The 26482-nt window shown below is 33.6% G+C and overlaps 1 protein-coding gene across 2 annotated transcripts in view; it reads right to left on the minus strand.

Annotated features, from left to right (window-relative positions):
• Positions 1 to 26482, minus strand: part of IFT80 (intraflagellar transport 80) — a 106946-nt gene that overhangs the window by 72190 nt on the left and 8274 nt on the right. Inside the window, exons 2-6 of one of the 2 annotated variants that reach the window (XM_088794011.1) lie at positions 24490 to 24573; positions 21760 to 21981; positions 10504 to 10614; positions 8905 to 8973; positions 170 to 279 (exon numbers count right to left, since the gene is read on the minus strand). In XM_088794011.1, coding sequence (XP_088650137.1) covers positions 170 to 279; positions 8905 to 8973; positions 10504 to 10614; positions 21760 to 21981; positions 24490 to 24526 — 549 coding nt within the window. In that variant the 5' untranslated portion in view covers positions 24527 to 24573. The remainder of the gene's footprint in view (positions 1 to 169; positions 280 to 8904; positions 8974 to 10503; positions 10615 to 21759; positions 21982 to 24489; positions 24574 to 26482) is intronic. The other variant, XM_019732028.3, reaches the window with a different exon arrangement.

The raw sequence follows: 26482 nt of genomic DNA on the forward strand, positions 1-26482 counted from the left end.
AAACATAAGCTGATATTCCCTGTTCTATAATAAAGGCTGATAAAATCACACACTTAAAAGCCTGAGACTTTAAAAAGACCACCCAGAAGAAAGGGACTCCTAAGAAAGTGACCTCTGACTTAGCAGCCTGGCAGATCCTTACAACAATTAACAAATGCCTGAGAAGTACCTGTAAAACTTTAGCATTTGGTTGAAGAGGTTTAATGATCAGCTGCTTGCCTGCTGTGTAAAGAACCTTTTCTGAATCAGGGCCCCACGCGACTGAATACACTGGTGTTCCTGTAAAAAAAAAAAAAAGAAAGAAAGAAAAGAAAAACCTGATAAACTAATTATTATGCCTTACAAAAAGGGAGAATGTTAAGAGGATCAAAAAAATAATTTGGGGTGTCATTTTGTTTCCTCTTAATTGAAAAACCTTTTTAAACTGGATTATAGATAGCCTTATACTGAAGTACAGACTGGGTTAATATTACCATTGAAAATCTACCTTGACAACTGGAAAACTATTTTTTAACTAATTTTGATCTTGCTGAGAAAGATGGAGTTTTTAAGAATTGTATCATTGAAATACATGAAATAGACACACTACATTATTTTAAGATATAAGGAGGTATATAAGGAGGTATCCTTTTCCATCAACAGCCATCAGTATTTAAACTGACTCGAGGCATAAACTGACTTAAATTTTCCACACAAATATAGACATTATACTCATCTTATAGATTATTTCCCATTCCTGATGTTGCTACAGGCCGCAGTACTTTCCTTCATCCACTGTTGAAGCAGTAGTCTAATGAATAGAAATCATCCAACCCCCAAATAATCTATCTCTCCCATCTATGAATTCATAAATGGCAAAATAAGTATCAGATTAGGGAAAGTTTTTCTATCAATCAAGTGTGGCTTTGGCCTGAAAGCTAGGCTAAAAAGGGATTAAATGTCCTATAACCAGGACAAAGTTGACTCCACTTCCAGGGGAAAGGTATGAGTTTGATTTACTTATCACACAAAAAACTATATTAAATGTTAGACTGTTTTCAATTTCCTAGAATAGGAACTTAAGAGATGGTATTTCTTAACTCAATTACTTTCTAGATTACCTAACATCTTCTGGAAGGCTATACTTTACGTGATCCTAGTTTTTCAAAAAATGAATATCATAACTATTGAAAGCATTAAATATTTGTACTCCACTATATGACCCAGTTACCTCTTCATTAGGGAAGTGAATCAGGTTATACAATTAATCTATGAAATATTAACCCACCTGTATATATAAAACCAAGCCTTTAAAAGTTGTCTAGGTCTCCTAAGTCAGACCATTATTAGCAGTTGACTTTCTGAGAACGAATGAGTGAATGTTTCAGGAATTTACTTTCTCAATAGAAATGAAATGTGAATATGAAGATTTATGGTCAATCAATATTTAATTATTTATTTAAACAGTAAATCCAACCGATGCTAATCAACAGGGAGTAATCAGTAATCAATGGGGAATACATTTCAGCAAGATAAAAGCTTGTGTTCAAGTGGCATCCTACTCTTTTTGTGCCATTTTCTTCCCAATCAGAATACAACTGGGAACAAGTCTCAGTCGTTTACAAGACTTAGAAAGTCTAATTTAAACCTAGTCCAAAAAAATCCTGAAGCATGTCTTCCACAGTTTAGGTAAGACATTATATTGCATCTAAATATCCTGTTTAGTCAGTGACATCTAGGATGGTTCTGTATCAGAGGAACCTACAGATGGCCAGTGAGACAGCCAACCTCCGAAGGCACTCCTCCTTCTTCTGTACTTGGTAAGTACGTTCTCTTGGAATACTCTTTGGAAGTAGCCAGGAGCTGACCTGGGCTTCAAAAGTATACTTTCTTGGAGCTGATGGGCCCTGAAAAAACAGTTCCCAATATTCCCCAATAAAAAAAATTTTTTTTTTAATTTAAAAAACAAAAACAAAACAACAAGTATACCTTCAAATGAACAGAGTTCAACTCTAATAAACTCCCCAGAAAATGTAAATAAAAATTTCACATATCTCAAATGTGGTTCTCGGGTGAGGACTGGGAGGGAATGGGAGGAAAGCTTATTTGATAAGGTGGTGGAATTATAGGTACCTTCTTAATTTCCGTTATTATAGTTGTAATTATTGTGCAAAAAAGTAAATTAATATATTATAATTACAGACTATCAAATCTTCAAGAATATATTTGATAAAATTACACTTTCCTGGGGTATATATTAAACTATGACAAATATCTACCCCCAAGGAAATAATTCAGTAAATACAACTCCCATTGAGTTATACAGGATGTGACTCTAGCCCTTCAGTTGTGGTAAAAGGCACAGTTGGGGTATAGGATGAGGAGCTAGGGACGCTTTTGTCCTCTTTAACATTGAATTTGTGGCCCCATCAAGTCAGCTGTGTCACCATTTCCTTGTTTATAAAACTTATAGATCTTCAGAATACTTATTTTTCCTTTTGGGACATGGAGATTATTCATTTCCTGTTTATAAAACAATTTTTAAAACAATAATGATGTTAAAGAAACAGGTATAATAACTTATGGTTTAAAACAAAATAAGCTTATGGAGAAAAGTTAAATAATTCCTTTGCTATAACGTGGTTTTTAACCACATTCTTTCCATCAAAAAATAAATATGGAGTTATTTATGATAAATAAGCAACCCTAAATAAGATCAATAGCTAGGTCTCATTAGTTCAATCTTCTTAACCATCAATATTCAAAATGGATAAAACATCAAGAACTAAGAGAAGTCTTCATTATATTCACCCCATATAATAAAATATTAAGTATGGAATTACTGTATATATGAATGTTTCCTTTTCTAAAAGGAGATATACTACACATCGCTGTACAATTTCCCAATTTGGGTAGTTCTAATAAAGATTATTATTGAAAGTGGATGAATTAGCTTCATAAAGAAAATAATGATTTCTATTATGCTGAAATCAATCTATTAGCATTTGAAACAAAACCATAATATAGAAAATGTTTTTAAAAACATACTTATTAAAACACTGAATTATTCCTAGTGCTACACTTCACTTTACAAAGTCAGGTGGAAATAACATATTTAACTTTTCAGATTGAATAACTTTAAAACAAGATGTTTTAAATTTCATCATTACAAAAAATGGACCAAAAAAACAAAAACAGTCTTATTAGAGTTAAGTAATTTCTTGCTTTTTATATTGGGAATTTTTATTTATGTTCCATTTCAGTTAAGACACTCAAAAAGATCTTGTTTTTCTGACTTTGTACACTAAGATCATGTGACCTTTTTGACATTTTTTAAGAAACCACATGCACCTGGGGTTGTGTTAAATGTCAGACCCTTATCTCTCTGTAAAACAAATTATCTAAATTCTTTCAACCTGTTGAGGCATTTTAAACCACAGAAGAGGAGACAAAAATGTATTTCAATTGTTTTAAGGAAGTACATGGTTAAATATACCATGTTTTTCACATTCATACTAAAAGGTATCCCCTAAAAATGTTGTTTTTGCATGTTTTTAAGAATGCTTTTGAAACAAACTCTTCACTATTATAATGAAGCATTAGCTATCTTTGCCTTGAATGCAATATAGGTCTAAACTAAGTGACTATAAATAAAGTGCTTAGAACAGAGTCTGGCACTATATAAACACTATCTGTTGGTGACTGCTACTAGAAATTACTTTGTAATGCAATAAGCAATCATTTATTTATTGTGTTGTTCATGGGAGTAGGTACCCTTTTTTTTTGTTTGTTGCCAAATTAAGAATTCAAAAATGAAGAATTATTTCCTTCATTCTATTTGTAGGGACATGTACTAACAATAGGTAATCAAGTGGGATTTATTACACAAAAAAGCAACTTTTTGGTTAGATGTGTCACTGGGTCAGTACAGAGGAAAAGTTTAAATGAAGGCATTTGTTTCTTTAGTTTCTATCAGCCACCTCTCCTTTGGGGATCTCGACTTCCCCCATAGCTTCACCTTTCACCTTTCTGTAACTGACTGCCACACTAATATTTCAGCCTTTACCTCTAAGCTCTAAAACAACCGTTCCACTTGCCCCAAAGACATGTCAGAACTTCAAACTCTACAAATTCAAAGCTTTCATCTCTCCACACATATCCCCTCACTTACTCTTCCTTCTGAATTCTTTACCTCTTACAGGGTATCCATTCCTCTCAGCTATGGAGAACTATTCACTTTTTTCAACTCTATCACCACTGCCTCTGTTCAAGCCTTCATCAACACTAGCACAGAATATTTTAATAACCTCCTTACTGGCCACCCCCATTTAACCTCTATCTCCTCTAATGTATCCTACATATTACTGCTAAGGTATGCTTCCTAAACGACAACCCTTATCTCTTACTCTGGTGCTCAAATTTTTTTTTTTTAGGTTTTAAAATAAAAAGCTATAGCAGCAACTCCAAAACCCTCCATTTAGCATCCAAGATCATCAATGTCTTGGTTCTTCCGACAGAACTATTCCTCACACAACCTACACTTTGGCCCCGAGGGTCTGCTCCCACTTACCTGCCTTCCATGCCGTATGCCATTCTACCTCTCATCATCTAACTTCCGCCACAGCAACAATCCACTGCCAACAAGCCTTACCTAATTTCCTTACCTAATTTCTTTACCTTTCAAAGCCCAGTCAAAGATGCTGCAATATTTGCCAGGAAGCCTTTCTGATACTTTCTACCCCCCCAAAAAACCCATTAATCTCTGCTTTCCTTGTCTTTCCACAGTACCTTAGAGCAATGAGCACATTCTGCCTTGTATTACAGTTATTCACATTTCCCGTTGACTTCCTTTACTAAGCTTATTAGGGACAGATTCCATGTTTTGTCATGCCTTTCTTCCAACTGAACAAGGTTTGCAGTATTACCTATTCTAATTTTAGTCTATAATTAAAATATATAATGTAACACAAGATAGGGCTTAATTATAATAAGCATCACCGGCCTACACATTATTTTTCTCTAATAAGGAAAAATAACTCTTCAGAGGCACAAGTAAGAATTATTTTTAAACTAAGTCAAATTTTCCCCAAAAAACTTGGGATTGATGCTTCTTCTGCATTAGAGAAGAGGATAATGACTGTGACTTTTTCTATCTGTACATCTGGTTCCAATCATCAAGAAATGAATTCAGGAATTAATTTGTATTCATCAAGGAATAAGTATAACATAAACAAGGACACTTTCCACATTGTTTATTGAATTCCAAGTTGTACAATAATTCAGGCTTATGTTATTTCATTTGCGCCAAAATTTACAATATTTCTTTTCAAAAGAGGCAAGAGTTCCCCATCCCCACCTAGCTTGACTTTCTTAATTGAGTCTTTAGTATTCAGCTCTCAATAGTTCAGATTTATAATCACCCTAGTTTCTAATAAATCAAACAAATCTTATGAATAACCAGGAATTTTTCTTTTGAAGTTAATACCATTATAACTTAGCTTCTCTAATGATTTTTCCCAGAGATAAAACAGGAAAAGTCTTTGCCTGATTAGGAAAATGTGAGTGGCACCAATGATCAAAACCTCAAAAGTTAGATGCATAGCTCTGTAGTAAATTTATAATCCTTAATCTAGAAAAAAATATCAGATGACTCAGTTGAAATACCAGTAGGTTAACTAAAATAAGAAAATCTATCTAATTTAATTTTGCTCGTTAATCTTATAATTAACATTAACTTTGAGGTTGAGAAGAATAAGTAATAGGATTCAAATAAGATAAGAATGATCAGTCCTTTCACAGCCATTTGATGTTAAGGACATTATAGCTATTTGGAATGTTGATGGAAAATATCATTACATGATATAAATATATAATAAAATGACCTATATTATATGACATAATCTGTATCTTAGCTTTTAATAGCATCCTATTTACCCATCTATTTGGGAGGAATAAAAAAAAAAAGAAGAGTATGAGTCATCCCTCTCCACAATAAACAACATACACAAAAATTAACTCAAAATGGATCATAGACTTAAATGCAAACACTAAACCTCTTAAAAGAAAATATAAGTGTAAATCTTCATGACATTGGATTAGGCAATGTTCTCTAAGACATGACACTAAACTCAAAAGCAATTAAAGAAAAAATGGATAAACAATTTCATTAAAACTTTTGTGTTTCAAAAGATATCATCAAGAAAGTGAAAAGGAAAATCACAGAATGGATAAAAAAATAGTTGCAAATCATGTATCTAATAAGAGTCTATTAACCAGAATATATAAAAAACACTTACAATTCAACAATAAAAAGACAACCCAATTAAAAAGTGTGCAAAAGAATTTGAATAGATATTTCTTCAAAGAAGATATACAAATGGCCTGCTCAATATCATTAGCCATTAGGGAAACGCAAATCAAAACTACAATGAGATACCACTTTACGCTTACTAGGATGATTATAATAAAAAGGACAGTCAGTAATAAGTGTTGAGAATGTGGAGAAACTGGAACCTTCATACAATTCTAGTGGGCATGTGAAATGGTACATACACTTTGGAAAACAACTTGAAGATTTTTATTTATTGATATAGAACTATTTCCAAGATAGTTCATGACTCAAGTGAAAATAAGCAAGGAACACATTGCAGTAGATATAGTAGGCAACCACTTATTTACAAAAAACAAAAAAGGAATATACAAAAACAAATTTCACTCATAAGAAAAAGTTACACCAGTTGCTTCTGGGAATGTCTGCTGGGTGACTGTACAACAGGGTAATTAATATGAGAGACAGAAATAGTATTTAAGGGGTAACTTTATACCCTTTTATGTGCTTTAAATTCTGAACCATGTGAATGTACTATCCATTAAAAATTAATACTTAAAAATAAAATAAAAAGATTTAAGTGCTCCTTGCACGGTACATACTAACAATCAAAATTTTATGATCACTATTATTGAAAACAGGGGTTGCAAACTCAAATTCCTACCGATTTATGTTGCATTCTACCATGTAACATAAATGAGTAGAGTGTAAGAAAAATAAGAAGAGAAGCTGCAAATCCAACTAAAAACGGAGCAGCCACTACTGAACTCCAGCTGATCGCATTTATTCTGAAAAGCAGGCTTAATGTTGCCAGATCTTCCAATTTTTCAAGACATAAGAAATCCAAATTTGAATATGAAATGTCCTAATTTAATATATGGCCTCTACCATGATAGTAGGCCTGATTTAGCCCACAGTCCACCTGTTTGTGACCTCCGATTTATAAAAAGTCTTTAATTTATGAACATACTCTGCTTCCAACTGCCCTTGCAAATTTGGGAACTCTAAATGTATTTTCTCAGTAAGAGTAAAATAAGTAGCAATTTGGTTTCCAGGTCCATTATACAGGTAAACTATAGTACTGTCACCTACCCTCTATAATTAACAAGGTTTATATTAAACAACTTATTCTACGTCTCAACTTTAGACTTTGGAAAGTCCAAAATGGTGAATCCAAAGATAGTAAAAAGGAAGGAGATGACTGGGAAGAATTTAAAGAAACACAAGCAGCCTTAGGGGGTCACTGATGAAGGGTCTTAGGCAAGAATTCAGATTACTGTAGTGGGTAGTGATATACGCTTTCAGAATTTCTCTGAAGATCTGTGTCTTCTGCAGACAACAGTTAGTAAAAGAAAAGAAAGGAAAAAAGATTATGTCTCAGCAGCAACAGCAGAAAAGAACCACAGTCCCTGTTCCAAGGGGGCTGATAGAAAAACTGTCAGTTGCTCATGAGTCAGACATCATAAAATGAGAATGTCAAATAATTAGCCCTAACAAAAATTATGAAGCCAAAAGGATATCCCTATGCCCACTAGAAGATTAAAATAAAATTTATTTTCTAAAAGTACGTTTTATTGCTAAAGTAACAATAAATTGGTATTTTTTTCCTAACTGAAATTCACCCCTGAATGCTTCTACCAACTCTAAATTTTCTACTTGTGGATAAATAGCCTATTTGGAGGTTATCTATCGTGAAGATTTAAGCTCAGGAGAGAAGTACTCTCTAGTACTTCTGGTTACCTTTGCTAACATTTGGTTAACGTTAAAGAAATGGAACTATTTTAATACTATCCTAAGAGCAAACATGATTTAAAAATGAAATCTGGAAATTTTTGAAAATCATTTATTGAAAATGCTTCACAACATGACTTTATCATATAATTCTGAAGAATAGTCTGCAAGCAAGCTTTTTGGCAACCTGTTCCTAAAGATCAGCTAATACATGCTCAGGTCAACTGCTTTATTTCAAACTGCTTTATTGTTCCTAGGTAAAATCTAATTAGGAAAATAAATCTGCTATATAGAAAACAACCCTATGTTATCTAAATCCCAACAGGAATGACCACTGGATTGACTTTATGAGGTACTTCAACCCAATAAACATGGAAAACTGAGATGCTGCTGAAGTACTTGTAGCCTACCAAGTTTTGGCTCATCCAGGTGTCTGCTCCCTTCCATTAGTATAGCAAGCAAATATACAACATAATTTAGAAAGGGTGCTAATATTATGAAATTATTAGGACTTTTTAAGTAAGGAGACACTCAATGTTTTCTATTACTATTGTTTACCTAACTAGACACCAAATCCTATTCTAGATAGGATATGCTCATAATGCTTCAGAATTGTTTTAAAATGAATCATTAGCCTATAACTGTATTTGTATAGATTCACTAACAAAGAAAAGGCCCTTGAGTATTTCCTGGCTTGAATAATACAAGTACCTTGATCCACCAGACAACATGGAAAGGCAAAGGAAAAAGTGTAAAAGGAAATAAAAGATTTCAGGTTTTGAAGCTGAGCAAAATCAGTCTTAGAAACTATATTAGACTGGTTTCAAAGGAAAATATTAAGACATATTTACTGATTATATACATACCTTGCTGAGCTAAAGTTGATCTCAGCATTCCACTCTTTGACCAGATTTTTATTTGTCCATCTTCTCCAACTATAAAGAGAAAATAATAGTTGATAGTTTTATCTATAAGAAATAAATTTAAACATTAAATTTACATACACAAATCTGTAGCATCTGTATTAATGCATATTTAAAATTCAGACAAAATTTAATTAAATGACAGTGCTTCATAACATTTAATTAAAATTACTTTGAAACAATTTTATCAAAGTAGCCTGACTTCCATGACAAAATTTTTTTCCTTTAATATTAGAAGATTTATGAGTATATTATTCAAATAATGCTTTCATTTTCACTGAAATCTCCATCCTAGAATTCTAAGAAAAGTGTTTTCAGTGTAATAAGATGAGTTGCAGCCAAATTTCAGTGAGTTGGGGACTGAGTGGGCTACTCTTTTGAATAGCTTGCCTGAAAGGGGAAGAAAGGAAGAGGAACTTGTAGCTAGAGAGAGTTATTTGTTAACGGAGGGATTTTTTCTTTCTTCTCAATTTTCATGACAGATGACATCTGAAGACATTTATACACTGAAAAAGAAACCACTGGAAAACGAGAAATTGAAAAAACAGGCAAGAGAAGAGACAACTCACTGAGAAAAGTCCTACAGAAGGCCCAGGGAATAGGTGTGGTAGTTTTAAAACATATCCATAAATTCTTCATTATTCCTCCTATTAAGAGGTGGAGTTTAATGTCTCTTTCCTTCAGTGGAGGCTATATTAGTGACTTGCTTCTAAGAGAATGTGGTGGAAATGATAGAGTATGACTTATGAAAGTGGGTCATAAAACATTCTGTGGCGTCCATCTTGCTCTCTCTTGGATCACTCACTTGGGGCAAAGCCAGCTGTCATGTTGTTAGAACACTCAAGCAGCCCTGTGGAGAGGCCCAAGTGGTAAGGAACTAAGTAAGGCCTTCTGCCAATAGTCAGAGAGGAACTAAGACCTCCTGCCAACAGCCATGTAAGTAAGCTATCCTGGAAGCAGAGCCTCCAACCCCAATCAAGCTTTCATATGATTGCAGCTACATCCAGCTTCTTGAGTCTAGCACAGAACCACCCAGCCAAACTGTTCCTTGTCCCATATAAACTGTGAGATAATACATATGTATAAGCTTAAGTCACTAACTTTTGGGGTAATTTGTTATGCAAAAATAGCTAACATACAACAGGTGAAGAGGAGAATCCTTGCAGTAGGACAGGAGATGGGAGACTGAAATGGGTAAAGGACAATTAAACGAGATTATATTGAATTTTAGAATTTTAAAGAATTACAACTTTTATTTATTCTCTACTTGATCATTCCAAAAGCATTCTTTGACAGTACATTCTCCATAAGTCATGTAAGAAAACTGATAATTAATGACATTCTCAATTATAGCATTATATAGCAGTCTAGATCAATAATGTGCCAATTACTTGCTATTAAACACTGCAAAACTTTTGCTAAATAAGAATATTTTGTTCTTTAGACATTTTTCTTTAAAAAATTTATTTAAAATGTCATTTTTCTTTAAAAAAAATTTCTTTAAAAAATTTATTTAAAATGTCATTTTTGCAGACAACTTACCTGTAACTAATGCTGTTCCTTCATAATTCCATCTTCCTGCAAGTACTGCTCCACAGTGAGCTTCTACACTTTTTTCCACTCTTCCTAACTTGGAAATCAGATGAAATTTACCTAAAAGAAGTTATACTTGAGAAATCTATTTTTTGAAAATAATTTATTCAATCAACAAACATCTGTTGAGTATCTACAACTAGACTGGTTAGCATAGTGCTAGGTAGTACTGGAGACAAAAGAGTAAATAATATAATTATTCTTACTCTTAAGGAACACACACATCTATTGGAGAGCAGACACAAAACAAAATTACAAAATCCTAAAACAAGTGGTGTTAACAGAAAATATGTATATGATACTATGATAGTTCAGAGGGACAATAAAACTCTGCTGGGATATGGTCAGACGGGACCAAAAAAATGTCAAGAAAGACTTCTATTTGTTTTGTTTTTTACAGACTTTAGAAAAGGTTAGAAAGGAGAGGGACCAAGATAGATAAATGCTGTTAAAAGATAAACTGAAGCCTATTTTAAAATTTTAGGACTGAACTCATCAATAAAAAGACACAGAGTAGCAGACTGGATCAAAAAACTAAACCCAACCATATGCTGCCTCCAAGATACACATCTCAGCTACAAGGACAAATATAGACTCAAAGTGAAAGGGTAGAAACTGATACTCCAAGCAAATGGTATTCAGAGAAAATCAGGTGTAGCCATACTGATATCAGATAAAACAGACTTCAGGATAAAAAAGGTAACAAGAGACAAAGATGGACATTTCATAATAATAAAGAGGACTATACAACAAGAAGACATAAGTCATCAATATTTATGCCCCCTTCAGCAACTACTATATAACAGAACTAAAGGGAGAAATTGACCAAAACACAATTATACTAGAGGACCTAAATACATCATCAACAGCTATGGATAGATTATCCAAACAGAAAATAAATAATGAAATAGCAGCCCTAAATGACACATTAGATGAAATGGACATAATTGACATTTATAGAGCACTTCATCCTACACCATCAGACTATACATTCTTTTCTAGTGTACAAGGAACATTCTTAAGGATAGACCATATATTGGGACATAAAACTAGCCTCAGCAAATTTAAGAAGATTGATATCATCCCAAGCATATTCTCTGATCACAAGTCTTTGAAACTGGAATATCAACTAAAAAAGAAAGCAGGGAAAACCACAAACATGTGGAGATTAAACAATATACTTTTAAAGAACGACTGGGTCAAAGAAGAAATTAGAGGAGAGATCAAAAGATACATAGAAACAAATGACAATGAAAATACATCCTACCAAAATTTTGGGGATGCAGTGAAAGCAGTTTTAAGAGGGAAATTTATATCATTACAGGCCTATCCCAAGAAACAAGAAAAATTCCAGATAAACAACCTCACATTCCACCTTAAAGAACTACAAAAAGAAGAACAAATGAAACTCAAAGTCGGCAGAGAAAGGAAATAATGAAAATCAGAGCAGAAGTAAATGAAATGGAGAACAAAAAGACAATAGAAAAAATTAATGCAACAAAGAGCTGGTTCTTTGAAAAGATTAATAATATTGACAAACCCTTGGCTAGACTCACTAAGATAAAAAGAGAAAAGATACAAATAAACAAAATCAAAAATGAAAAGGGGGAAGTTATCACGGATGCCACAGAAGTACAAAGGATCAGCCAAGAATATTATGAAGGACTATATGCCACCAAATTCAATAACCTAGAAGAAAATGGACATAGAAACATATAGCCTTCCTTGGCTGAATCACAAAGAACGGGAAAATCTAAATAGAAAGATCAACAGTAAGGAAATTGAATCAGTCATCTGAAACCTTCCCAAAAGCAGAAGTCCGGGACCAGATGGCTTCACTAGTGAATTCTACCAAACATTCAAAGAGGATCTAATACCGGTCCTGCTCAAACTCTTACAAAAAAAAACTGAAGAAGAGACAATACTCCCTAACTCATTTTATGAGGCCAACATTACCCTGACACCAAAACTTGGTAAGGATAACACAAAAAAAGAAAATTACAGACCAGTATCTCTGATGAATAGAGATACAAAAATCCTAAACAAAATTCTAGCAAGTCGAATGCAATAATGCATTAAAAAGATTATACATCATGACAAAGTGGGATTCATCCCAGGGGCACAAGGATGGTTCAACACATGCAAATCGATCAATGTGATACATCACATAAACAAATAAAGGACAAAAATCATATGATTATATCAACAGATGCGGAAAAAGCATTTGACAAGATACAATATCCATTTATGATTAAAACACTTAATAAAATGGGTATAGAAGGAAAATACCTCAACATAATAAAGGCCATATATGACAAACCCTCAGCTACTATCGTAATTAACAGTGAAAAACTGAAGCCCTTTGCTCTATGTTCAGGAATACGACAGGGCTGTCCCCTAACACCTCTGCTTTTTAACATAGTGTTGGAAGTCCTAGCCAGAGCAATCAGGCAAGAGAAATAAATAAAAGGCATCCACACTGGGAATGAAGAAGTTAAATTGTCACTTTTTGCAGATGACATGATGCTATATGGAGAAAACCCTAAAGACCCCACCAAAAAGTTATTAGAAAAAATAAACAAATACAGTAAAATTTCCGGCCTACAAAATCAATGTACAAAAGTCCATTGTATTCCTATATACTAACAATGAAATCTGAGAAAAAGAAATAAGAAAAACAAATCCATTTGCAATTGCAACAAAAAGAATACAATACCTAGGAATAAACTTAACCAACAATGTGAAAAACTTATATACTGAAAACTAGAAAACATTTTTAAAAGAAATTGAAGAAGACACAAAGAAATGGAAAGACATTCCGTATTTGTGGATTGGAAGAATCAACATAGTTAAAATGGCCATATTACCCAAAGCAATATATAGATTTAATGCAATCCCCATCAAAATCCCAAAGGAATTTTTTAAAGAAATAGAACAAAAAACGTCAGATTTGTATGGAACCACAAAAGACCCCGAAGGGCCAAAGCAATCTTAAGAAAAAAGAGTAATACTGGAGGTATCACACTCCCTGACTTCAGCTTGTACTACAGGGCAACAGTAAACAAAACAGCATGGTATTGGCAGTAAAACAGACACACAGACCAATGGAATAGAATTGAGAATCCAGAAATAAATCCATGTAAATATGGACAGATAATTTTCAAGAAAAAAGCCAAAAACATACAATGGAGAAAAGACAGCCTCTTCAATAAAATGGTGCTGGGAGAACTGGAAAGCCACGTGCAAAAGAATGAAACTGGACTGCTATCTGTTACCATGTACCAAAATTAACTCAAAATGGATCAAAGACCTAAACATAAGACCTGAAACAATAAACTGCATAGAAGAAAACATAGGTACTAAACTTATGGATCTTGGATTCAAAGAGCATTTTATGAATTTGACCCCAAAGGCAATGGAAGTAAAAGCTAAAGTAAATGAATGGGACTACATCAAACCGAAAAGCTTCTTCCCAGCAAAAGAAACCATCAACAAAACAAAGAGGAAACCAACTGAATGGGAGAAGATTTTTGCAAACAATGCCTCTGATAAGGGGCTAATATCCAAAATGTATAAGGAACTCATACAACTCAACAACAACAAAAAAAACAAACAATCCAATTAAGAAATGGGCAGAGGAACTGAATAGACATTTCTCCAAAGACACACAAATGACCAATAGACAAATGAAAAAATGTTCAGCATCACTAATTATCAGAGAAATACAAATAAAAACCACAATGAGATACAACCTCACACCACTCAGAATGGCTATCATCAACAAAACAAATAATAACAAATGTTGGAGAGGCTGTGGAGAAAAAGGAACCCTCATCCACTGTTGGTGGGAATGTAGACTGGTGCAGCCGCAGTGGAGGGCAGTATGGAGGTTCCTCAAAAAATGAAGCATAGAATTACCATATGACCCAGCAATTCCTCTCCTGAGTATCTATCCCAAAAATCTGAAAACATTTATCCACAAAGATATATGTGCTCCGATGTTCATTGCAGCTTTATTTACAGTGGCCAAGACATGGAAAAACAGCCAAAGTGTCCTTCGATAGATGATTGGATACAGAAGTTGTAGTATATAAACACAATGGAATACTATTATGCCATAAAAAAAGATGAAATAGTACCATTTGTGACAACATGGAACGATCTTGAGATTATTATGCTGAGTGAAATAAGTCAGACAGAAAAAGTAGAGACCATATGATTTCACTGATATGTGGGATATAAAACTGAAAACAACAGAAGAACAAGATAAACAAATGAAGAAACAAAACTCACAGACACAGACAATAGTTTAGTGGTTACCAGAGGGTAAGGGGGGAGGGGGGTGGGAGATGAGGGTAAAGGGGATCAAATATATGATGATGGAAAGAGAAATGACTCTGGGCGGTGAACACCCAATGTGATATATAGATGATGTATTACAGAATTGTACACCTGAAATCTATGTAACTTTACTAACAATTGTCACCCCAATAAATTTTAATTAAAAAAATTTTTTAAGAGTTTAATTGAAGAAAAACCGATTACAATCAGGCAGCGCCAAACCAGACGTATATAGTTAGTAGCACTCCATTGGCAGGAGGTCAGAGAAAGACTTTGATAGAGAAAAAGCAGAAGCAAAGTAAGGAAATTATTAATTGACTACAGCTTAAAGCCTAGTTGGCTGTTTGTGATTGGATGTCCTTACATTTCAATTTCGTAACCTTGAGGCCTTTACAGACTTAGATTTTGGTTTGCTTCTGTAGGCCAATGGCAGTAACGTCACCTCAGTCTAATGGCCTCCTCGTTTAGTTAATTTATCAATTGATAATCCCAAATTTTAAAATACTTGTCTTACATGATATTACACTGTGCCAGGCACCAGGTAGACAAAAAGAAGTAGGCTACTTGGTTGCCTGCTTCATAAATATGTAGGCAAAAAAGGTAAAAACTTACAACTTTAAAGTATATAAAGAATATATAAGAGATGTCAAGGGAACAAATCAGCTATGCAAAGAATAAGTGCTACAGGAAGCTGAGAAAAGAACAGTGTGGTTTTGAATGCTCATGAAGCCTACTAATGCATAGCTCGAAATAAATTAAGTACAGTGAAATTAGAAACTTTCCCCCAAATATATATGCATATGCAGTAAAAGAATAATGTGGCTGCCTAACCAAATTTTGTCTCAGAGGATTTATTTTGTTTGAATTCACTTTTAATTTAAGGCTTTTCAAGATTTGGCCTATTATTAACAATTCATTAAAATATATTTAAGTCAGATGCTTAAGATGGCTTTAAAATATTTCTCTGGAGAACTCTAACTATTACAGATGGCTTTAAAACATTTAACACCTAGCACCCTGTGGTTATTTCACTGACCACCTACCCGTTCCCACCAACAAAGTCATTCCCTCTTTTTCACACACAGTGTACATTATTTGTAACTCTGTTGTAGCACTTTTTTTTTTAATTGGGCTGTGATTCATTTCAGGGCAGGGAGCCATGTCTTAGTCATATTTTTATTTGCAATAGTGCTTTTACATGATCAGCATTTGATAAATTTAACCAACTCAGTAACCATACCCAGTAACTAAAAATAAAATAAAATAAAATGGACTACTTTGACATTCTCCTCTTCCTCATTCAGTCTGATAGTTTACTTTTCCCATCCTTCATTTTCTAGCCCCTCCATTCTTTACCTTTATCCAGCCACTAACAGCATCTGCTTTTCCCCAAACCTTCCTTTTAATTTTATATTTACCTCTGGGTCATTTTTCAGTGTAACAATTACTTTGAATTAAACTGTGCTATTGTTCTCTTTATGAGGCTAACTTAATATAACAGAAAATACAAGGGGGAAAGCAATCTCAAAATAGGAAACTGTAAAGATGACATATAGTAAGTGGAAAGCTAAGTCTGTGGTCATTTACTTTACCCAGGTCTGTTTCACTAAATGCTAGCATATTGCCTAGGACAAAAGAACCACATACTCAACAATTGTTGCATATGATGAATGAATTCACCACTGAAGAGATTAACCAAATAACCCTTGAACCAGAAATGAAAGGTCCAGAAGTTGTCTTTCAACCAATTCTGTATTTCAGAAATTTTATGTATTTAGGCAATTGATATTTCTTATCCTAAAAATACTAATACTGACTTTCTGACAAGTGCTAAAATTATTCTTGCTTCCTATGACCTCACAGAAGACAAATATTGGGACAACTAAGGTCAATTCTTTGCACAGCTTTGGCCTTTAATAAATCTTTGGCCTTTGCATATTGGCTGATTATCACAAATTGCTTGACTAGCACATGCAGAGTAAAGTACACATATAAAATTACATATATCAAATATTTTAAAACCCATAACTATCCACTTAACTATTTTAGTTCTTCTCTCTAGCTTTTCTGTAACTTTTTATAAGTACAAGACCAAAATTAGAGATCAATTCATTTATTTCCAATTATTTGCTAGGATAGGGGTTGGGAAGAAAATATAATCAATATGATTCATTTATTGATTTATTAAACAAACAATGGATAATTTGGATAAAAAATATGGATATTTAAATCCTGGAGTATGAAATTAATCTCTTATTGTTAAATAAAAGATAAACTAAAAAGAGAAAAATGTTATAAAAGAGAAAAAGAACAGAGGAAGTAGATTAAAGTTACACAAAACACATTTTTTAAAGTTAGAAATGCCTTAAGAAATGTCCTAGAAACATGAGAAGGCTTGGAATAGGGTGTTAGGAAAAAAGGCACATGAGCACTTTCGCAGTCTGCTTAATAGCAGAAATGTTTTGGCAGAAGGTTGCAAAAAGCCATAAAGATTGGTAAACTTCTGATAAAAAGAAATAAACACACAAATTCTTTTCAAAGTGGAATTTTAAATGGACATATTAACTAATAAGAGAATATAGGGATTATTTTAAAATGTCTAACACAATGTATGAAAATATCAACTTTCACTAAATATAATTTAAGGAGTGTTTAACGGCTTTACAAAAGATTTATACCAGAATTCCTTTACATAGCAGCTCCCCTAATGCATTTTAAATCATTGAATTCTTTTTAAAATGTAAATCTTTTAACACATTGTTAAAGAAATATCTCCTCTACATATGGGATACAACTGCATGAAATATTCAAAAAGAGGTAATAATGTTGAAGGGAGAATTATTGGTGAGACAAAACACTTGGCAAAAGTCTGCCTTATGTATTTCAGGGCCTGCCCCCAAAACCCAGGGATGTTTTCTGAGTGTTACCACGAACACCACAGAAGAGGGAGGGGGACGGACAAAGAGAACATTGGAAGACTGATGAACAAACTCAAAAACTCATCTTCTCTTCCAGCACTGAGGGAAAAAAATCAAGAGAAGAAAATTGGTGGCAACTAGAAAAGAAAACCTTTTGAACAATGAATTAAATCTTGAAGGAATTTTTTTTGTAAGTATGAGGTTAATGTCACACAAAATGAGAAAGCCCCTGAGATCTGCTGTACAACATTATGCTTATGGTTAACAAAACCAAATTGTACAAATAAAAATTTGTTAAGAGGATAGATCTCATGTTACATGTATTTTTTTTTTTCCAAATTGACAGTTATTCGTTTTTTTGTTTTTGTTCTTGTCTTTTTTAAAGTACTGGGTTAATAAAGAACATGGCACTAATACATAAAATGACCTCAGATCTTTATCTGGCAGGAAACCCCTTGACCACCTCCTGATGCCATCACTTTCTTCTTCTTTTGAACATTTCTTTCTCATTCCTGAATGCTATTTTCTGTCTTACCCTTCCACTTCTTTTCTTTGATCTATCATCCTTTTCCTTCCCTTTCACAAGATCTCAGATATTCCTCATCTTAGCCTAGCAGACAATACTCACCTATTCTGCTTTGGTTCTCTCTTCTTCCCATATCTAGTTGTGGCATGTTATCTTATTTGTTTTTTTAATATTGTAAACCGAAAAATAAAATTAATTAAACATTCTAGTTTCTCAAGCATCATAGTATATTTTCCTTTATTTCATCTTGCAAATTTAGCTTTTAAATTACATTTGTTTTACTTTACTTTCCCCATCAGAAAGTGTTTTGGCTTTAGGTAAAACATTAAGCAAATATTGAACTCTAATTTTTTGCAGTAGTATGGGTTAGCAACTCTGAAACAACCTACTGTGTATTGTAGAATTTAGCAAATGAGTTAACATATTGAGAATAATGGGAGTGAGGCTTTCTCACTGTTTCCAAGTGAGAAAAAACAAATAAACAAACAAACAAAAAAACACTAGAATTAACCCTTTGGTGTTGAAATAGAACTGATATCAGAATTAACTCATGGTTTTTATAATAACCTGTTTCCCCAAAAATAAGACCTAGTCGGACAATCAGCTCTAATGCATCTTTTGGAGCAAAAATTAATATAAGACCGGTATTATATTTTATATTATATTACATTATATTACATTACATTACATTATATTATATTGTATTCTATAAAACCCGATCTTATATTATAGGAAAATAAAACTGGGTGTTATATTAATTTTTGCTGCAAAAGACGCATTAGAACGGATTGTCCGGCTAGGTCTTATTTTCGGGGAAACACGGTAGTGTGAAAAGAAAGGAGGAAGGGAAGGAGGAAGGGAAAAAGAGAGAAAGAAATAGCTGTAGATATATGTTTTTAAATATGCATTTATATTCATAATTCTTAACTCAGTCCTCTGAAAGGCCTTGAAGTAAACACATCCCACTGAAATGAGCACACCTAGCACTCTCATCTGGGTTTTTAAACACCATTAAACACCAAAAAAAGAACAGGAGTAAAGGCCGATTTGAGGGCTGGGACTGGGAAAGTACAAGATGGGCCTGGAACATCTTGTGCCAGCAAAGAAGTGCTCAGAAATGATGAGGACACATTACCCCACGCACACACCAAGCAAAGTTTCATTTGAGCTGGCTTGATGGGGCTCCCACTGACCAAATCTGGGACAATTTTAACGTCAAAATTTAAAAATGATAGTAACAGGATACTCAAAAGAATCTATGAGTCTAACTGACGTAAGTAGACAAATAAATGGGTGGCAGAAGGGAGGCTCCTCTCCTTGCAGTAGAATACCAACTAATCAATATGGAAGGAATTATGGACTTTTTTTAAAAAAATCACCATTTGGTAACCATCTTAGAATAAATGACTCAACCAAGAATCATTAAGATGCTAAGATAGTGGGAGGAAGTTTGAGGAGGAAGAGAATATTTTTACATAGTGTGAAAATATTCTTTCACAAATTATTTATTAAGAGGGAAAGAGAGTAACTTTACAGTAGATTAATTTAGTAAACACAACTTTTTGAAGTAATCAAAGTTAATACCACTAGTAATGAGTCAAATCAGCATCACAAATCTCCCAATCTGATGCCCTAAGTATTGATGCTAAAAATGTGTAAACTGAATCTAATCATGAGGAAACATCCAACAAAAACAAATTAAGAGACTTTCTATAAAAATAACAGGCCTGTATTCTTCAAACTTGTCAAGATTATAAAAGAAAGACCGAGGAGTTGTTCCAGATTAAAGGAAAATAGAGAGGTATGATAAAAGCAGTGTGTTATTTTATACCAGAAAAAACAAATTTCTATAAAAGACAATATTGGGACAATTGTTAAAATTTTAACATGAACTGTAGATTAGATAATAGTATTATATCAATGTTAAATTTCCTGATTTTGATCAATGTATTGTGATTACGTAACAGAAAATCCTTATTCTTAGAAAATACATTGAAGTATTTATGGTTAAAGGGGCATATCTGTAAATTACTCTGAAGTGTTTCAGAAAAAAGTGTATGCGTGGTGGGGGGGTGGGGAAGAGAGAGCAAAGAAAGCCAATAATGAAGAATACGGGACAAAATGTTAACAATTAGTGAATGTGGATAAAGGATATGCAGGAGTTATTTGTATAATTCTTGCAACTTTTCTATAAATGTGAAATTATATCAAAATTAAGTGTATGTGTGTGTGTGTGTGTGTGTGTGTGTGTGTGTGTGTGTGTGTGTTTAAACTCAACCATTTTGTCATCTGAGGTAAATTAAATTCTAGCTGTGGGTAGAGTCATTCTTCTAGGCACAGGCACTATAGGGAAGTACTTTCACAAATATCTCATTTAATCAAAGTTCAGAAAAATAAAGTTAAAAAAAAAAAACTACCATAAGTTCTGTCTGTAAAAGATGTGGAATCTGATGTGATTGTCTACCACAACATGCCCACCCCGTTCTGGTGATAAAAGCCCTCTTCTCTTTTCTCTCTCCCTTTCCACAGTGGCCTGAGGCCTGGCGTGCTCAATCAATGACCCATTCTCTTAACTAAAGTGATTCACTCAGTGATGGGCAAGTGACCCAAGCTCTTTCAAGACCCTCTGAGAAAGACGCACTCCCTCAGCTGACCTTTCCTCTTATTAGAATGAGACTTGGGCTGTTGGCTGCCATCATGCTCACCTTGTAGGGAGAGCCTGTCCAAGAGATGGTGGGAACAGGGGCCTGATGCAGCTGTGCTTAAGGAAGTACCCTTCCCTGGAGCTAGGTGGACCAAAGACTCCATCTGGGCTAAGCATTAGCCAAGTAAAGTCTGTTACTTTTGATGAATGTACTCTTAATTGACAATAGTAAGTAAAGTGTAATACAGACAAAAACAGTTCAAATTATTTCTAAGAAAATTAAAACATCCCTAAAACGTAGACAAATCATGCTTTTTACTCACCAGTAATAAAACTATGGTCCAGTTACATAAATCTCCAACTATGTAAGCAGAAATTAACATGTACTAGAAAATAAAGATTATATTTAACAGGTAGCTTACTAATGAGTATGTGTTATGTCCATATTTTTAAGTGTAATTATGTTATAAAGTTAAATTTGAAGAAACTAGAAACCAAAACTGATAACAGCTTAACAACTATTAAGAGAGCACAGACAAAGGAAAGCCAAAGGTTCAGATTCAATTCCAGTATACATCAGTATAATTCACTTTCTTCCATGACAATAGTTTTATAGCCTGTACACAAACCAACTGAATACATAGAAAACAGATGAAGGTGTAGATAAAGGTGTGCAGATCCACAAATATCAGTTTTGCAGAACAAGTCAAAGCATAAGTCATTAATATGTTACATCTTTAAAATACACAGATGAGCATATAACATTAAAAACTTACCATCAGAACTTGTGAGGACAAAACTTTCTGCTTGAGTTTGTTTCTTTATGCCTAAACTTTTTGGAAACCAGTGAAGATCTATTGGGTAAATATCATCAGGAAGCTTTACTATTTGACTTGTTTCACTGGTTAACAAGTTCCACTTCACTATTTGGTGATCATCACTACATGAATACAGCTCTTCAGCAGTAGTCCAGCCAACACAGCTTACTAATTCTTGATGTATCACCGTGTTAAGGAGACATAAAACACACGAAAGTCTTAAATCTTAATAAATAAAATAATTTCCAATGCAGATTACCAGTATAAATTAGGATCAAACATTTCAAGCTTCTAATTGTATTTTTCATTTGATGATTTTCATATTTTCTTTAAAGGAAAATAAGCATCAAAACAGTTGTAAGAATGGAAAGCAAGATAAGAAATCCAGATACTAAAAGAGGAAAAAAAGAAAGATTTGACTACATGAAAATTTAAAAATTATGCTGCAAAATATTCCATACACAAGACCAAAAGATACACAAAGACATCTAACATATCAAAAGGTGTGAAAGGATCTACACTGAACTATCTGGGGATAGGCGGGGAGAAAAGGGAACTATACTTTTGTATTTACATATACGTATCTGTATAAGTTATTACAATAAGCATGAATTATTTTGATGTTTTAAAAAAATCAAGTATTAAAAAAAGAAGATTGACGTGTAACAATAAAACACCAGCTTAAATTACACATTATAATAACTATTTACCTTGGACAAAACCTAGAGCTTAACAGCTGAACTAAAACCTTACCAAACTTATTACCGTTAAATTCAGGAAATAGTTCAACTACTAATACAATTTACTGCACCTATAAAGTGCATAGTGCTGGATGAGATATAAACCCTAAAATTCTTACTTTATTTAACCCACTTTTTCAAAGTCTCTGATTTACCAGGAACGATTTCTGTAAACTGAGGTGCTCAAGTAGCCCTCACAGGCTGTTTACCCAGCAGAATTGTATGTCTACAGAAGGCATTTCAGTTCATCATTTAGGAGAAACCCTTTCTCTTGCTTACATCTGGATTTCTATGTTACCAGATCATTCCTAGTTGGGTTGTTTGTTCTCTTGTAGTTACTGTATAATCCTTTTTCTTCCTCCTCTTCTTATCAGTGCTTGTTATTGGCTTATCTGAGCATTAAATAAACTCCAAGGAAAAAAGAGACAATGTGCCATAAATATTCTGGGATGTTCTAAGATTTTTTTTTTTTTAATACTTCAAAAATCTCATAGATTAAGCAAAAACCAAAAAGGTGAAAAAAGAAATTATGGGAAGATCTTAAGAGTCTTCAGATAAATAGATAATAAAGTAGCACTGGAATACTCAGAATTCAAAATATAATCTAAACAAAAGGACATGGATATCAATATACCATTACTGAAAAAATTGTTCCAATATATTTTCTAAAGTCTAAACAATGTTAGGTAAAACCTTTAGAAAGGCAGAATTTGAGGTAAAACTTAGAACGAGAGAAAACACACACACACACACACACACACACACACACACACACACCCCAAAACATAAAACATTAAGCTTATCCTTACATAAATTGCTGTAAGTACTCATCAGATGTACATGATGGATCTTCAAACTACTAGGTTAACCAAAATTATGAGACGACTACTGGATTAAGAAAGCCTAAAAAACTGTTATTAGACTGTTGTTCTTCAAGCTTGAAAAGAAAGGTAAAAGCAGACAATGGACATAGTCGAAATCTGGTAAATGGCATTAATCTTATGTATGGCATGAACTGCTGAGGGCACACTTTGAAAAGAGAGTAAAAATGATTTAAGTAGAAATAAGAGAAATGATATCTTCATTCAAAAGGTAAAATAAGCAGACAAGGTAATATAAATTCAAAATGTTGGATCAAATGTCTAACTCAGTGCTTTTCTATCTCTGATGAAGGGCCACATTTTTCTTTATTTCAAATCTGTGGCAGATCAAAATTTTGTAAGATAAAATAAAGATGAATTATAGAAAAATGATCTTATAGTTGGATGTTGTGACAATGTCAAATTGCTACAAAAATTGTTTATCTCTTACTTTCAATTTTTACTTATCCCTTCACAGACCTGTAATAGAGTCTGTAGATGATAATTTTAGAAGCTCTGGTCTAAATAACTAAGAATGAAGGTAGAGGGACCCATGATATCTTCCTGACACATAATGGGGAATTCTTGCTGACAAAATACAGGGTCATGCATTTGGAAAATACTTATAATCGCCATCTTCCTACATGAAATAATAAAGGTCTGGCTGCTCAGATTTCCACAACTTGTCCTCCACTTTATCATGCGTATGAATAGAGCTGAACTCATGAGAAAACATTGTAGGTCATACTAGCAAAGAAATTATTTGGTTAAAAAAAAAAAGCTGCTCTTTAAGATCCTACTAGACTAAACAAAAACTGATTTTTATGTACTTAAGTATGGTACTTAAGTAAAGTAAGAAAAATGTCAATAAGAATTTGAAAGTAAGATTCAGAGCAAATAGTTTGCTTTGGAAAATTACCTACAACACATGATCTGAAATATTTCAAAAACAATTCAGCTAACTGCCATTAAAGGAATGAAAAAAAAAAAAAAATCCATGCTCCAAGTAGAATACAAAATAGAAGAATACTTTTAGCAATACTCGAGTAAGATGATCACAATAAGATCTATACGTATTAAAAGGATATGCTTTGGTTCTTTTAAAAGAGATATCTTCAGTCTCATGTTTCCACTTTCCAGCAAAGTTTTAAGATGCTACTTGATTATAGTCACTGTAAAAATAAAAGTTAGGGGAAAAATATAAAATCTGCATTACAGACAAACATGTGTACACAGAAAAAGAAAACAAAACATCTGAACACCCCGAGGACAACGAAACACCTTCAATCTTTCTGACATCAAATACATGGAAAAAGGATGACAACTAATTGGTGTGCTAATCCTGCCAGGGTGACTGCAGACTTTGGGATGGACCCCAGAAGTCCCTCTACACCCTGCCTGGAAGTCCTCCAAGGGCAGAACATCACTAAATGTGGTCAGCTAAATAATTTCCAAAGGCTATCTTGAGGCCAAGTCAAAAGATTCTGCAACCTGGGAACCCCTCACTGGCAGATCAATGTTGATCCTGTTGAATGGATATAATTAGAATAAATCCCCAAAGTCTGACTGTGGGCTAAGATGCTTTTAGGGCCTTAATTCTGGAACCCACATAGGAATATTCAGACATCATCAACCTAGTGGTTCAAATCTGAGGTTTACGTTCTACTAGAGGTAGATTAAACTGCCCCAACAGTCATGGTTGCCATGGTCGCAATGTGAAAATAATTGAGTTATTGAAGGCAGAGGTAATAAATCCATTATAAAAGTTATATAAAAACCACAATATAATTGCCAAATAAAAATTTGGAAAAAGAAAAGTAACACTCTCCCAAATAACCATGTCATCAAAAGATACAAATCAAGAAAATGCTAAATTGTCTGAGTCCAATTTATAGTTAATGGGATTTTCTGAGTAATATCACTAACCTAAAAAGAAAAAACATAAATGAAATGAAAGTGTAATTAAAGGAACAAAATCCTCTTCACCAAGGAGAAAACGACTAACTACATCAAAGGAGGTGCTGAGTATAGATAAGAATTCAGTGGGCCTCCCTTAGATAATTTCTCATCCCCCGAATCCAGGAAGACTTTTAGATCAGTGAGGAGCTGAATGTTGCTGTATTTCAAAGCACCTTTTTCAATTATTCTACTCATAAATATATATGTTTATGACTGGGAAGAAAAAGTTATTAAAACCACAGAAAAAAAATCTGAAGTTTTATGGTCAGCCAATATGCAACTCGGGTGAGAAGACTTCTCTCTCTTCCAGTTCACTTATGAAGATTTCAGTTCAACATCAAATGTATGAAACTAAATATAACAGCCAGAGTAAGAACACACGCTCTCCTCAGCACATTTCACAGGCTCACTTTTTGGTCCTTAGGAGTTTCAACATTTTTCTCAAAACTCCTTCCGCCCCTTCCATCAGACCTCCTCCAATTAGAAAGGAAAAAAGGGTAAATAAATTTACAATATTCTGCTTTTTCACAATAATTCAAATTCACCCAGTTTATAAGGATTTTAAAAGAATAAAGGCATGCCACTGAATTTCCAAAGTGTACCATTTTTTAACTGTGCTTCAAATAAATAGATACAAGTTATTTAAAGTATAAAGGCAGATAAATTGTTGTTTCTGGAAATGACAAACAACACAAAAGACAATAAACATATATATAATCTGAGTATACAATTACAATCAGAAACTTAAAAGACCTTTGACAAAGGCCTGATGTATCCTAGATCAAAATACCTCAAACTGCTGAAATCCATAATAATTAGGAATAATTTCTCACCAAAAGAAACCATAATCCCATATAAATAGCAAAAGTACGTTTTTTATGAGAAAGGAAGCTGCAACCATTCAGAAACATGGTGCCAAAGAATCATAGAAAGAGGAGGGTGACATTCTAACACTGGGAAGATTCTCCCTTGCTTAGAAAGCCCTTCCCCGTTGCGTGAAGGATGTGTGCATTGCGATGTGAGACTGAATAGAGCAATGATGGAAAAGCAGTATTAGGACACAGACAATTCCGGGAAGTGCAGAGCTGCCTAAGGGCTGCACTGAGGTGGTTTTTTTCTGCC

This window comes from Rhinolophus sinicus, chromosome 17, assembly GCF_057876585.1.
Source record: "Rhinolophus sinicus isolate RSI-liver-muscle chromosome 17, RSI-T2T, whole genome shotgun sequence".
Taxonomy (NCBI): domain Eukaryota; kingdom Metazoa; phylum Chordata; class Mammalia; order Chiroptera; family Rhinolophidae; genus Rhinolophus; species Rhinolophus sinicus.